Source organism: Drosophila montana, unplaced genomic scaffold, assembly GCF_035044405.1.
Source record: "Drosophila montana isolate Dmon_TW-CO22-7 unplaced genomic scaffold, ASM3504440v1 contig_3833_1, whole genome shotgun sequence".
NCBI lineage: Eukaryota > Metazoa > Arthropoda > Insecta > Diptera > Drosophilidae > Drosophila > Drosophila montana.
Window position 1 is genome coordinate 1,504,368 of NW_026998704.1, and position 14,811 is coordinate 1,519,178.

The following is a 14,811-nucleotide window of genomic DNA, read 5'->3' on the forward strand; positions in this document are numbered from 1 at the left end:
GAGTGAGGATTTTATGAGAATCGCATAGTAGGGCGGTGTTTAAAATGCTCATAAAGTCTTCGCGTGCACTTACAACACTGTGCTTCCTGTCCCTCATATTGTTAGTTGATGATCAGTCAGTCAAGCACACAGTTAGGAAAAACAGTTTCACATGAATTCATGTTCAAAATATTTATAATTTTTAGCAGCTACTTATATGAGTTACAGATGTTGAAAAGTTTTTTTTTATACATTGAATGGATAAAAGCTAAAAAAAAAAGCATTTAGATTAAAAACATTAAAAACATGCCGATACTATCTTCGTTGCGTAAATAAATCAGCCTGTCAAATTTGGATTCTCACGTTTTAAATAGGTTGATGATGCGTTTATTTTGAATGTAGGTTAAATTTGGGTCATTCTTACCGTTAAAAATAATATTTATGTCGCCGATTAATAAACCGAGTATTCTGTCCCACATTAATCCACGTCTTAGTCAAAGGTCAATGTCATTTTCCTGCTGCGACGGACCCCTCAGTTATTTGATACCCATAAGAAGATGAACCAGGTAACAATTTATCATCTCATAAGCATAACGCAATCGTTAATGGTAAATATTTTCGTTTTATGAGGCGTCAAAATGCAGTTAAGCATGAAGAAAAAGTAATGTTGGCAGCGGGCCATCTATTAAAGTATCGAGAGACAGAAATGCATAAAAGTGTTTGTCTGCGAGTAGCTTCATGTTTAAAGCTCTTTCAGATTTCTATAAAAAATTGAGAAACAAAGAAAATCAATAAGCATTTGCATAATTTTCAACACTTCACGCTGCCCGATTTGGGTTTGGATTTGAGATGGGAATTGAAAAAGAGCAGAAAAACAAAAAAAATCAATAAAACAAATCCGCCAACCACATTTACGAAATTGTCAACGGCAACCAACTTGGGTCATTTCAATGATGTAATAAATAATATAAACAACGACTAATCAGGTTTTCAACTTTAAACGAAATTGTAACATAAATGCACAGATCTAAATATGAATTTAAAACGAACTTAAATTATAGCCCAACTGAAGAAATGTGAATAAATTAAGATGCAAGCCAAAAAATCAACGAAAATAAACAAAAAAAAAATAAAACACACACAAAAAAAAATGTTAATCAAAGTCTGCATAGAGCGACAACAAGTTGAAAATTGCAGCACTTTACAAAATATTGGACCGAAGTCGATTATATTATAAGCATTATTGCCACTATTATGTCGGCTACCTGGTACCAGTCCCCATGGTCCAAGACCCACAGAGACCACAGACCGGAGACCAGAGCCCGTTGTGGCTACAGCAAAGCGCCACTGTTTGGATTTCAGTCGGGCCCATAAGCTGGGTCTCTCTCTACTTCTCACTCGTGCGGCTCCACGCTGGCTCCATTTATTTTCAAGCCAATAATCTATAAATATTCATAAGCCAGCGCGCACAAAGTCGCTCGTTCCGCCTGGCTCCTGGCTTGCGAAAGCCAAACATGCTCAAGACTCTTGGTCAGCAGGTCCAGCCCATTAGATGAACAATTTTTGGATTTTTACTGCTCGCGGTGACAACTTTTAAAAGCCATTCAAACAACAAGAATTGGGTTAAACACATATTTTTGTGATATATTCAAAAAATTACATTCTATATGTTCAAACAAAACCTCGGCAGCAACTTCCTGCAAATTGGCTAAACGAAATTCAAATTCAAATTCCAGACATTAATGCGATTATTGTGAGAGATGTGAATCATTTGGAGAGGAGGCGTAGCTGTCACTTAAGTTAAATCAATTTGTAAAGAAAGCAGAATACAAACATTTTTTTGGTCGAAAACTAAGCAAATGATTTGTCATGCTGAAATGTTGATTGATCGACAACGAATACAAAAGACTGAAGCAACGAACTTGCAACGAGCGCATGTTGGTGTTTTAATTCAGATAAATGAGTTCAAAGGGAACGCTGGCCAAAAATACGTACAATTTAAATGCAATTAGCACACAATTAATCTTGATCAACATGAAGATCAATGCGAACACTGCAAATACCATTTTGTAGCGCATTTGTTTAGCGTTTATTAAATCAATTCAGGAATTCCTTAATGCAACAGAATTTTTGTATAATACCGAAATGGATTTTTATAAATTTTTTATAGATATATTTGGCGAGTAATCCTATAACTTAGTCACGGATTTTTTCACAATTTTCTAAATAATATTTAAAAATTCCTAGGCCATTGAATTTTTAATAATGTGTACAGGGCATAATTTAAGACCTTTGTGTTAGAGTAGTCGAGCTCGTAAAAAATTGTAATAAAAATATCTTGGAATATCAGAATATTTTGCCAAACAATAACTTAATTTTCGACTGATCGTTCCTATGGCAGCTATCTGATATAGTGGTCCGATCCGGTCGGTTCCGACATATATTCTGCCTGCCTTTAAAACTGAGAGCCTAGTTCGCATAGAATATGGCAATATCAACTGGATTGTTGATGTTGATCCAAAATATATACCTAATGGTGTTTCCTTCTGTGCCTTACACTTTTTATGGCAAAATATAACAGCCTCTTCGGTCTTATAAAACGCGCTAGCAAAAATGATATCCAGTTGCATAGTGTAACCAATTCGTCAGGAACCCGGAAATCCAATTAGTTGTTTTAAGATGAACCCAACGAACCGAACCAAATTTGTTATAAGCTGGTTTCCCCAACATAATAAACCTTTTTAGGTAAACTGAGCTCAAAAGCATAAATACTTGGGCGCCACATATTACATTTATCCAACCACAATTAGAAGTTGTCAGTTTTGAGTAGAGAATATATAGAGAATATTGAATTAAACCAAAAATTGAATTGATTAACCTTAAGGCAGAAAGCTGCTTCGAATTGTCAATTGAACTATTTACCAATTTTAAGCAATGCAGCCCTATCAGAGTACACACATCTTTAAATATGCCTTGGATACTTAAACTTAAAAGTAAGAAGCCTGTAGTAGAGTGCCGAGCTGGTGTAACAAATATTCTAGATTCTTTATATAGTACATATGTACAGATATGTGTCCTTATAAGTTGCAATATATTAATAAAAGTTATCGACATCGATATTTATCGATCGCGTGGAAACTGAGCGTGTTAACGATGATATGAAATAGGAGGAACTACGTTTTCTGTCCAACTATACGCCACAACAAATACTAAAAAAATCATGAGTATGATTGCGTTTTTGAAGGGAATCTCTTGCCATTCCGGCAAGTATTTAGATGACACATTGACTTGTTTTGGATACTAAGTGTATCTGCGACTAATGTCAATAACTTGAAAATGAAGTTCCTTAGCCTTTGGCTTGGGTTGTTTTGACGTTTTACTTCATTTGAATTTGGGTTAATCAGCGATAAAGCGCTCATCGACGTCCCAAAAAGCGCGTGCGAAAATTATTTATTTACAAGCAACAAATAATAATAATAATAATAATGCATATACATATATGTTTATTGTATGAGAGAGAGAGAACACAAACTGACTTATTATAAATGGGCCTTTTGTCTTTAGCTGCTAATTGCTGCTCATTAATTTGCATGTGAAATTAATTGCCAACATTTATGCATTGTTGAGTCGCTTTGTTGCTGCTGCCGCATCTCCAAAGTGTTATTACTTCCTAGGCAATCGGTTTTCGACAAGGTACGAAACACATCGCCTGTCAGCGCACTCAATAACACAAGATATAATAACATTTTCAGTTTTCGAGTTCAAGTTTTTGCAATTGACCCATAAATTCATTATGCATGCACAGTTGGTAATTGAATTCATATTTTTGCCTTTTACATTTGACATATGTACGTATACGTAAGACGATAGACGGACGTTCGGTATGCGATTGAGCTTTTTTATTTCCGTCAACATTTCAGTTATTAGACACAATTACAATTAATTTTCGTTTCAATTTCAATGGGCACGCAGCGCGTTTGGCTGGACATCGATTGGATAATGCGTTGAAAGGTCTTTGGTTTCAATCGGATCTCATGTGCCAAAAGACTTGATGGCTTTTTAATGCCCGCCCAAATGTCATGACCGAGCATTTGGTCGAGGGTCGCGCATAGGTTAGAGGCTAGACCATGTGAATTGTTATTTTGAATAACCTTTAAAGCTCACGCCAAACAAAAATTTTTGAAAAATAATTGGAGCGCATTCTTAATTAGTATTCCATTTTTTCTCTTTAATTTTATATATTTAAATTATATTACAGACCTGGTTGCGTGACCCATAATTCAGAAGTTAATAAAACACGTGCTGTACGAGTTAACGTGAACATCAATAAAATAATATAATATTGCAATTCAAATCGGGATTATAAAAAGTATTTTGATTCGAGTTCTCGTTACTGTTCACATTTCGTTCGAGTTCACAATTTATATGCAATTAGCAGATTAGTTTATTGTACCTGTCGTTGATTTCAATTACAATAATTCGATTTATTGGGAACATTTACATACTACACATTCATTAATTTATATTTTAATTAAATTAAATTAAATCACTCTCTGCCAATTGTTGAATCGTTTATACTACCGAGACTCCGTCAGCGTGAAGAACACCTTCAGCGTGGCCCGCTCCCGACGATCGAAACTGAACGTGGAATAGATCGCATAATCGCCGCCAGGAAGCGGCAGCAAATCGAGCGCCTTGACTGGAAACCGAAAATGCTCCACGCGCAACTCAGACTGGAAATAAATTCAACTGTAGTTAGGAATCAATGAAAAAGGGTGCCAAAACATTACGGGTAGTGGGCATTTGTTGACGTTTGTGTGATTCGCGAAGCTATTGAACACGATGTTGACAAAGGGATGGTTCCGCTTCTCCAGATACTCGCACACATCGCAGTGCCTCACATCGTAAAGGAAGGGCTTGTAGCCGCTGGCGCGTTTCAACAGCTGTATTCGCATCTGAAGAAAGTGAAACCAAAATAACAAATTAACAGGAAACAAGAAAGAAGCACAGGGAAAATAGTTAGTGCCGAGTATGGTTAAGATATCTTGAAAAACAAAAAAGTTTTCCATGCAATAACCTATTTTTCGACCGATCGTTCCTATGGCAGCTATATGATATAGTGGTCCGATGTGAATAAGATTTTACATAAATGTATGGAACATGGTGAAACTTATAAATGGCAGGTTTGGTCAAGATATCTTGAAAAACAAAAAAGTATTCCGTACAACAAATTAATTTTCGACCAATCGTTCCCATGGCAGCTATATGATATAGTAGTCCGATGTTGATAGGATTTTGCAAATATATGAGGAGTTTAGTAAAACTAATAAATGCCGAGTTTGGTCAAGATACCTTAATAAACAAAAAAGTTTTTCATACAGGAACCAGGCAGCTATATGATATAGTGCTCCGATCCAGCTGGTTCCGACATATGTATGTACTGCGTGCAACAGAAAGAGGGACTTCTGCAAAGTTTCATAAAGATAGCTTTAAAACTGAGAGACTAGTTTGCATAGAAACAGACAGACGGACGGATCGACTCGGCTGTTGATACCGATCATGAATATATATACTTTATTGGGTCGGAGATGTCTCCTTCTATGCGTTACATAATCCACGACAAAATTATAATACCCTATGCAAGGGTACAAAAATTTCGAAAAACAGCAACATCAACGGTTCCAACATATATACTGATATAAACTGTCTGCATCAGAAATACGTTCCCTGCAAAGTTTCTGGACGATAGCTTTGAACATGAGGAACTTGATTGCCCAGAACTTATTCTCAAATATATATGTAAAATATAGCTAGAGCCGTAGAGTTCAAGAGTGTACGAGTACATTTAAAATTCCATTATTTCTGAAATAATGATCTGATCCAATCCAGCCAACTTCAGCGTGTATTCAGACTGCAGTAAATAGACAGATCTAGGAAAAGTTATTTCGAAATATTTTAAGACTGAAAGGCTTATTTGCATTGGAAAATGTGTGCTTAAATAAATTTCTAGCTTATCTCCAAAAATGTCTCATATTAATCATATTAATTTCTAATTATAGAAATAGGTTAATATTTTAGGCAGACTCTAATGCAATTACTTAAAAATAGTAGAATGAGGTGAAATTGACAGTTACAGATAAGTCAGAGGGGGGGAAGTGTCAAACAAAAACAATTCGTTTAAAAATTTATTTCATATTTAAATATATTTTGACAACGAAATCCTCTAAATATGTGTTTTTTTGGCTTCATCACGCGTTTCCTGGTAATCATCTTTGGCATCTTGGTGCCGGCACGCTACACGCACAAAGCGCTGGGCGAGGAGGAGCTGAATGCGTGGGGCAAGTACTGGGTTGTCTATGCGTGGCTTGTGTGCATGGAGGTAGCTGGAGACACTCTCTTCAATTGGCTGCCATTGTATGTGGAGACGAAGCTGCTGATCGTGCTTTGGTTGGTCATCTCCGCGCCCCAGGCCAGCGTCTGGGTCTTCGATTCGATTCTGAATCCATTGTTGGGGCGCTATATGTTGCGGATTGATGATATTCTGCTGCACGGCAAGCGGCATCTGCTGGGCGATGCCCTCAGCTACTCATTGCAACTGTGTTCGCGCAGTATGGACACAATAGTTCCCAAAATCTCGGAAATTTGGAAAAGGGCAAGCCAAGCGCGTATGATCAGTTCTACTGGCGTGGACACAGCCACCGAGGCTAGCAATCCCCCCTTTCAAGAAGCGGAAACCGTGACCAATACTAATACAAATGTGTATTTTGATCCAAGCATCGACGACGAATCGATTGATGTGGCACAACAGCCTACCTCATATTCCAATACCTATCTACCGGAGCAAAGAAATAAGTTGTCGAAGCTTTCGCTGCCAGACCTGGCCACGAAGTTGAACGACAAGGCAATTCGGCCATCGATCAGCCGCCCCTTAATGAAGCAATTTGTATACAACATGCCGGTCGAGGATCTCACCATAAGTGAGGACCCACTTTCGGATATGGAGGATCTGCTGAAGAGCGAGCGCATCGCCGCTGAGCTGCGTCATCGTCCGATATCCATGCTGAGAGATCATCGCCGTCACTATCAATAGGTTTCGCAACATAGCACTATCTGTATTCCACTAAATTCACTGTTAAGCGACTGTTAACTCCTCTGTTAGGCAGCGAACTTTTGAAAGCCTGCTAATACGTTAACATGACGTCATTTGCAGAGTCTCAAAACTCTATTCGGACGCAGGGTTATCGATTAAATAAATCATTTGAATCTAAACAATATTTTTCAATTAATATTGATTAATTTACTCCAAGTTTCAAGCTTCAGAATTCTTCCGTCACGTTTAGCAACAATTAATTGCTCTAATATAAATATTAAATAAGTATTTATATTGACTAATTAATGGATTGGGAGGCTGGAATTTTGACTGTTAATATCTTATGTCATGCAAGTGAACGGTAAGATGGGATTTTGGAAATTCCATTCGCAACTTTAAAAAAGTACAGTTAACTATTTTATTTTGTATTCAACCAGCTTTAAAATTTTAAATGTATAAATAATAATAAATAATAGACCTGCTTCGCAAATTTATTAAAAATTTCCTAGGTCGGAAAATGAAAAATAGATTAAATTCTACGATCAGCGCAGACACATTTAGCTATTTTGGAGAGCCCAACCCACAGTCCACTATTGATTGATAATTTTGAAAGCTTTTTCCAAAACATTTATGTTGATTGCTTAGTAAAATATGCTTCACGGCTTTGGCAAATTCCAAATGTGATTCAGAACATCGATTGCGGGAAACGTCTCTTGTAAAATTATTTTCATATAACTTATATTCAAAACTAATAAAAACTACTTGGTTTACTAATACACAAATTTTAATATCTTTGTGAGCATTCCGCATTCATATAGCTGGAATTATTATACAATTTTGTGAATGTTTATATGGAATAATTAAAATTTTTAATTCAAATGATGGATGGCTGCAAGGCATCTGTTTAGTAAAAGTTAATGTTAAGAATAACTAAAAAACAGATTTTGCATATAAATAAAAAAAAAAGTATAATTTAATAAGCTTTATTAGTACAACTTGAAATAAATGCCTTTGAGATTTGCTGTAAACTAATCGCCCAGATAAAGAACTTATATACTTTGTAGAAAATCCACGAGAACTTCATGTGAAAGCGTGTTTTGTTTACGCACGTATATATATTTGTTGCTGTAGGTTAATCGATTTAAAATGTTGTTTTGACAATTATATGATGAAGAGATTGCTCAAGTGAAGCGTGTATTGGGAAACTCACCGCAACTGGGCTTTTGGGAAATTGCATGATCTTTACTCGTAAACTCATTTCGGCCACGTCGCGCTTAACCGCGTACAGGCGACAGACGGTAAACAGGGTGAAGTTCGCGTCCTGGCTGACGCACTGCACATTTGTGAACTTGGCCAACCCGCTGACCTGAGAAGGGCGCACATTAATGGACAACTGTGGATAACCGACTCTTGCACTTGCCTGCACAATATTCCCGAGCAGTGCCAGGTGCACCATGAGCCGGAGCAGCGACATTTACAAAACAGATTCTCTATTATAAATTACAAAATTCGCTGCCTTGTCGAGTATATTTTCGAATTTGATGAGCACCAAAAAAAAAAACGCGTGCAAGCTGGCCAACAGACTTTTGGCCAATTATTTGTATTTCAAAATATTTTTCGTTCATTGCTGATAAAAAAGTAAATTGATCAGCATATGGCTGTACCGTCGCAATTATTTAGCAATTATATGAAAATTTGAATGTTTAATGAAAAGACAAATTTTAGACCAAGCCTTTTGCTGGTCTGTTTATAACAGTTATCTTAGTTAAGCGCATGTTTAGGTGTGTGTGTGTGTGTGTGGTGTGTTCATGGAAATGTTTTTTATCTAATCGCTGGCATCATCCTCATCATCATTACTTTCGTTGGTCTCCTCTTCCGTGGCCTCCGCTTCGCTTTCGCTTTGTTTGGCCTTCTTGTTGGACGTTGGCTCAACTGTTTTGCTCTTCTTTTTGGCTGGCTCACTGTTGGACTTATTGGCGTCCTCGGAGCTGGTTGAATCATCTTCGGATATGTATTCCTTGCTCTTAAAACCACTGCCCGACGTGTTTGCCTTTTTCGTGGGTGAGGGCTCCGAGATGCGTTTCTTAACCGGTTTGCTGCTGGGGCTCTCCTCATTGTCGCTCCCGGCGCCGGCGCCTGGTTTGTAATTGCGCATCTCATCCTGGTAGCGTTGCCTGTCCTTAGCAGCTATCTCCTCCCACTTGGATTTATCCTTAAGCTCCTTCCACATCTCACCGCCCTTCTTAGCTATTTCTGTCACCTTGATTCCCGGATTATCGCGCTTAATCTGCTCACGCGTATCGTTTAGCCACAACATAAAAGCTGTTGTGGCACGCTTCGGCTTGTTGGAATCTTTCTTCTTGGTGGTCTTTTTCTAAAGGGTGAGCACAAGAATTGGTTAGACTTAGGTTAATTACGATTTAAAGATTTGCTTACTGTGCGCTCCCTTTCTTTGTGTTTCTTCTCTTTTTTCTCCTTCTTTTCGCGCTTCTTCTCCTTGTGCTTCTTTTTGGACGCTGCATCGCTGTCGCCTCCGCCACCACCTCCGCTAGCATCGCTATCTTCATCTGAGTCGCTCTGCACGTTGCTATCGTACTCCTCGGCCACATCCGATTCGTTTTCGTTGGGCTTAAAGTCCTCGTCGGTGGACTCCTCGTCGGAATCGTCACCGTCATCGTCATCCTCCTCCTTCTCACGCGCCTCTGCCTTGAGTCGCGCCAGATAGGCATCCGGCTCGTTTTCATTGTCCGAGTCACCAAAGTCGACATCCTTGTAGCCGGTCTTGTCCTTGCCCATGTTGCTCACATGCAGCTTCTTCTGTGTGATAAAGTCAAACAGCTTGGCGTACTCCTCCTTCTCGATGGACGAGAAAATGTGCACGGTGCCATTCTTGAGTGTGACCTCAAAATCAAAGGAGCGCGTCGAGCCGCCGCTGCGGGCAAAGTTCACTGAGCTGATCTCTTCGAAGCGTATGTGTAGAGGTGGCTTGTGAATGTAGATAAACCCGCGCTCCAGCGGATACAAATAGCCGGCGGCGGCCTTGAACGAGCAACCAACTGCAGCTGTGCCAGAATGGCCAATAAAATTGCCCGGGCCTGTTATCTTTCGTCCAATCAGGACCTTCATCACCTTGCCCATGACCTCGTAAACCGGCCCAGACAGCTCCTTCTCCAGCTTGCCCTCATATTTGTCGCGCAACTCCGCCTCGCTGAACGGCAGCTCAATAGTGGTCTCCTCATCGGGCGCAAACAATAGCACTAGGTAGTGATACCGCGTCTGACCCTGCTTTATGGGCGGATCCAGCGAGAGCACAAAAAACATTTGACGGCTATCCTTATGCGGGAGCATGAACAAGCGCAACACCGAGTCCATGGGTATTTTGTAGTCGAATGTCTTGCCGTGCAGCTGGAAAAAGGTCGAGAAGATTTTGATATCGTATCGACCACGCGGCGTCAGAATGTGTATCTCGCGGAATATGGCAATGGACTCGCCAGATGCCGATATGACCGACGCCTTGTTCATAACATTCTGATGGAATTTTTCGACTGGATCCTCATCCGCCGACTCGACAGCTGGTATATGAAAGCGCATTTCCAGCAAACCCACGGGCGCATCATCATTCTGATGGAACTCCAGTGTCACCTCGTTCTTGCCTGTGACGCACTGCGAGACATGCGACAAGGGCACCTCGAAAATGGTCTTTGTATCCTTGTCGAAGCTGAGCACAGAGCCCATGAAGCGTGCTGTGCCCCAGTTCCAGCCCTTGACGCACATTTCCTTCTCCACCATTTCCTGCGAATAGGTCTCTTTGATGTACTTGCCCAGCTTTTCATTTTCGCTATCGCGAAATCCACTAAACCGATGAAGCGCTCCGCTCTTGGTAAAGATGCGTAGACCCCAGGTACCCACGAACTTTTGGGAATTGATCAGATCAATATCCTCGGCGGCAATCTGCTCCACTTTGCCCGTCTTGTTGTTTTTAAAGATTATGTTCTGTTCGGTGAGCTTCAGGCGTCCAGACGACTAAAGCCAATAAATCCATTAATTAATAATGCATTAGGGAGCAATGAAGACGACAGGGGAAGGGTAAACAGATGTCAGACAAATGTTGCTGGCAATTTGTGAATCAGACTCACCAAAACGCCGCGCACTTCGGCGTTTATGTCATTGTACTCCAAAGCGTCCACCATTTTCAATGTGCCCTGCACTAAATAATAAACCAATTAACTGTCAATTACACCACTCTGCGTAATTTATAAAACTAATAATACGCAAAATATTCTGCACGAGAGAAACGCCAAGAGCCGACTGCGCGCCTAATTTTAGGTTAGATGCTAGGGGTGAACTTTGTTCAGAGTTGCTACTTGTCACGAGTATTTTAAGGTATCGATGTTACAGCTGTACGTAAATTGTTAATATTAATGGGATATCAAATAGAAATATATGTGTACATCCATATTTCTTCATCCATAATGATTAATGCACTCAAACAAACTACTTTTTGATATCATTTTTAATATTGACAAACTTCTAACATCAAGCATAACACATATAAATATTGTAGTCCCCTTCTCATCGTTAATAAAAATGCTCTACAGTCCTTATTATTTCATTCAAGAGAACTACACAAAAATATCATAAAATAAGAGTCAAATTTTTATTCGATTTGATTAAATAGCTACCTAAAGTATTTGTGCATTTTGATTAAATTTTTAATTATTACCACAGCAGTTATTATTAGTCGGAAAATAAAAAACCAGTCACAGTATTATAAATATCGATATGTATTCAAAATTCCGATATATCGATATCTGAGAAGTGGATGGCAGGCTCAACAAAATCCCAACCTTAGCGCGAGTAAAAACAATAAACACCAATTTAGTTTTTTTAAGTCGCTCAAAGATAAGCTATACGTAGAATGCAGCGCGGAAAGATTTCGTTTGGCAAAATACAGCTGAACGTTAGCAAGACGCCTGCTGAGTCCGATGAGCCCGCCCAAGATGCCGGTGGCTTCAAGAAAATGGACAAGCAACAGATGATACGTCAAATTGAAGATGTAGCCGAGGACCTGGAGAGCCAACACCTTAAAGATGTGATGGGTATAAGCGGGTTTGGCCGCAAGGCCGCCAAAGTGTTTGACATCAGTGAGCAGATCGCTAAGGCGCGCACGTTTGCTCCACCTGTCCAGGAACAAGAGGCGAAGGAGGAAGACGAGGATGTTATAGGCCCGTTGCCGCCAGCTGCGGACACGGGAAGCCAGCAGCAGCCTGATACAAGCACTAAAAAGGAATCCAACGACAAGGAGGATCAGGAAGATGATGAAGATGAAAACGAGGATGATTCCGATGAGGATGAGGAAACCTTATCGCGCCGTATACCTTACACGCACGAAGTGCAAATGCAGCACGGATCACGGGCAGTCTTAGCCCTTGCTGGGGATCCATCCGGCGCACGAATTGTGTCGGGCTCCATAGATTACGATATGTGCTTTTGGGACTTTGCCGGCATGGATTCAGCTATGCGCAGCTTTCGTCAGCTGCAGCCGTGTGAAAATCATCCCATACGCGGCCTTCAATACTCCGTTACAGGCGACATGATCCTGGTTATCTCGGGCAACGCCCAGGCCAAGGTGCTGGATCGAGACGGCTTCGAGAAACTGGAATGCTGCAAGGGGGATCAATACATAAGCGACATGACGCGCACCAAGGGCCACGTTGCGCAACTCACATCTGGCTGCTGGCATCCATTTAATAGGGAACAATTCCTGACCGCAGCGCTCGATGGCACATTGCGCATATGGCAGGGGTTACGAGCCAAGGAGCAGCTGCAGGTGATCAAGACACGTGCTCTGGGCGGCCTGAGAACCAATGCCTCCGCCTGTAATTTCAATCGGGATGCGACACTAATAGCCGCCGGCTGCGTGGATGGCTCCATACAGACCTGGGATACGCGAAAGATGTTTGTGAATACCACACACTGCGTGCGGACGGCGCACCAAAAGGGTTCGGAGATTACATCCATTGTGTTCTCATACATGGGCCAGCAACTAGCCACGCGTTCGAATGACGAGACCATGAAGCTCTGGGACCTAAGGAATTTCAAGGACCCGCTGCACACATGGTCGAATCTTTATTCACGTTACGACACAACCGATTGCAGCTTCAGTCCGGATGATCGCATGCTGGTCACCGGCGAGTCACTGCCCAAGGGCCAAAAGGAGGCCCATCTTTATTTTTTCAGCACGCAAAGCTTCGAGCAGGTGCAGCGTATACCCGTAGCTGAGTCGCATGTCATCAAGACGTTGTGGCATCCGAAGCTCAACCAACTTTTTGTCAGCTGCGGCAATGGGATCATCAAATGCTTCTACGATGAACAGCGCAGCATACGCGGCGCCAAGCTGTGCGTGGTGAAGATCCATCGCAAGAGGCAACAAATGGAAATGGTGGGCGTGTCCCAAATCATAACTCCACATGCTCTGCCGCTGTTTCGGCAGGAGAAGACGCGTTCTTCGCGCAAAAGGATGGAAAAAGCACGCATGGATCCGGTCAAGTCCAAGCGACCGGATTTGCCAATTACCAGCGGCCAGGGCGGACGTGTCGCCAGCTCTGGCGGCACTCTCTCCTCCTATGTCATACGCAATCTTGGCCTGAGCAAACGCGTCGACGATGATCAGGATCCACGTGAGGCCATACTTAAGTATGCCAAGGATGCGGCAGAGAATCCATATTGGATTGCGCCCGCCTACAAGCAAACTCAACCGAAGGCCATATTCTCCGAGAAGCTGCCCGCCTCCGAAACAGCACCGGCGGCCAAGAAGCCCAAAACGGACACAGATGGTACATAGTTTAATTAATTTTCTTTTAAGTACAAACCCAAATAAATGAAGAATATAGTTACTATTCTTAACTCTCTGTCAAAACCTTGCAACCTTACTTTATGGGTTCATTGGAAACCCAAAACGATCGAAAATATTTTTATTTGTTTGTAGTCAATAACTCAGTACAAACATAGATTCTAAGAACCAATATCTTCTTTGACCTTTGTCCATTTATAGTTTTTAATTAACGATATCTTATTTGACCCATGTTTAATGTAATGAAATTTGCAAGTATAGTGACACGTATGGCATATATAAAAATAATAAAAGTTTACCATAGATAAAAATTATCTTTTTGTGATCTCAATAAAAATAAGCTTACAGCAAGAGATAAACATGGACCATGCTTTTTCCCGTGGGGCGCGCTCAAAACTATGCAACATTTTATGACATCAATTTATAACGAACATATAACAACGAATGTATATCTATTTCAAGGTTTTTAATCAGAAATCAAAAATGATCAGAAATGAAGCAGAAATGGTTGGTATATATAGAAAAATGAATAAAAATTCAACTTAATTGCTTAGCTTAAAGAAGTCAATGTCTCTAAAGGAGAGCTACAATAAAATCAGATATAGATATGTCATTAGATACAGCTTTTGACCAAAACCAACCAGTCGAAAAAATGTTACAGAACAGAAGTGAAACAGATATTAGAATAACCAAAAATGTTATGAAATCAATAAAGATCCTGACATTGGTATTCTTAAGTTTTGGAAAAATAAAACTGAAAAACCAACTTTTTAATAAATATCAAACACATTAAATAAGTGCAAACATTGAGAAATCTTTTTATAGAAATATATCAATATGTCAATATATTAAACAATATCATGAATTCTTCTTATGATAGAAATAAAAT

At 40.2% G+C, this 14,811-nt stretch overlaps 4 protein-coding genes and 1 long non-coding RNA gene across 5 annotated transcripts in view; 3 read left to right on the forward strand and 2 right to left on the reverse strand.

The window, feature by feature from the left end:
* Window positions 1–9,239, forward strand: part of LOC135437699 (uncharacterized) — a 120,504-nt gene extending 111,265 nt beyond the window's left edge. Inside the window, exon 2 of the long non-coding RNA XR_010437733.1 lies at window positions 8,851–9,239. This is a non-coding gene — a long non-coding RNA (uncharacterized LOC135437699). The remainder of the gene's footprint in view (window positions 1–8,850) is intronic.
* LOC135437698 (uncharacterized) lies at window positions 4,548–8,622 on the reverse strand. The gene is made up of 3 exons (XM_064695737.1): window positions 8,280–8,622; window positions 4,770–4,934; window positions 4,548–4,712 (listed from the first exon to the last, which is right to left on the reverse strand). Exons 1-3 carry the CDS (start codon window positions 8,541–8,543, stop codon window positions 4,557–4,559), a joined length of 585 nt encoding a protein of 194 aa, XP_064551807.1. The 5' UTR covers window positions 8,544–8,622; the 3' UTR covers window positions 4,548–4,556.
* On the forward strand, window positions 6,133–7,251 carry LOC135437737 (receptor expression-enhancing protein 3). Its single transcript, XM_064695798.1, has one exon. The coding sequence runs from the start codon at window positions 6,209–6,211 to the stop codon at window positions 7,067–7,069; it is 861 nt and encodes a 286-aa protein (XP_064551868.1). The 5' UTR covers window positions 6,133–6,208; the 3' UTR covers window positions 7,070–7,251.
* Ssrp (structure specific recognition protein) lies at window positions 8,753–11,382 on the reverse strand. Its single transcript, XM_064695736.1, has 3 exons — window positions 11,206–11,382; window positions 9,506–11,092; window positions 8,753–9,443 (listed from the first exon to the last, which is right to left on the reverse strand). Exons 1-3 carry the CDS (start codon window positions 11,257–11,259, stop codon window positions 8,895–8,897), a joined length of 2,190 nt encoding a protein of 729 aa, XP_064551806.1. The 5' UTR covers window positions 11,260–11,382; the 3' UTR covers window positions 8,753–8,894.
* Window positions 11,383–11,897: 515 nt separating this feature from the next.
* LOC135437810 (gastrulation defective protein 1 homolog) lies at window positions 11,898–13,988 on the forward strand. The gene has a single exon (XM_064695884.1). The coding sequence runs from the start codon at window positions 11,988–11,990 to the stop codon at window positions 13,911–13,913; it is 1,926 nt and encodes a 641-aa protein (XP_064551954.1). The 5' UTR covers window positions 11,898–11,987; the 3' UTR covers window positions 13,914–13,988.
* Window positions 13,989–14,811: the final 823 nt, after the last annotated feature.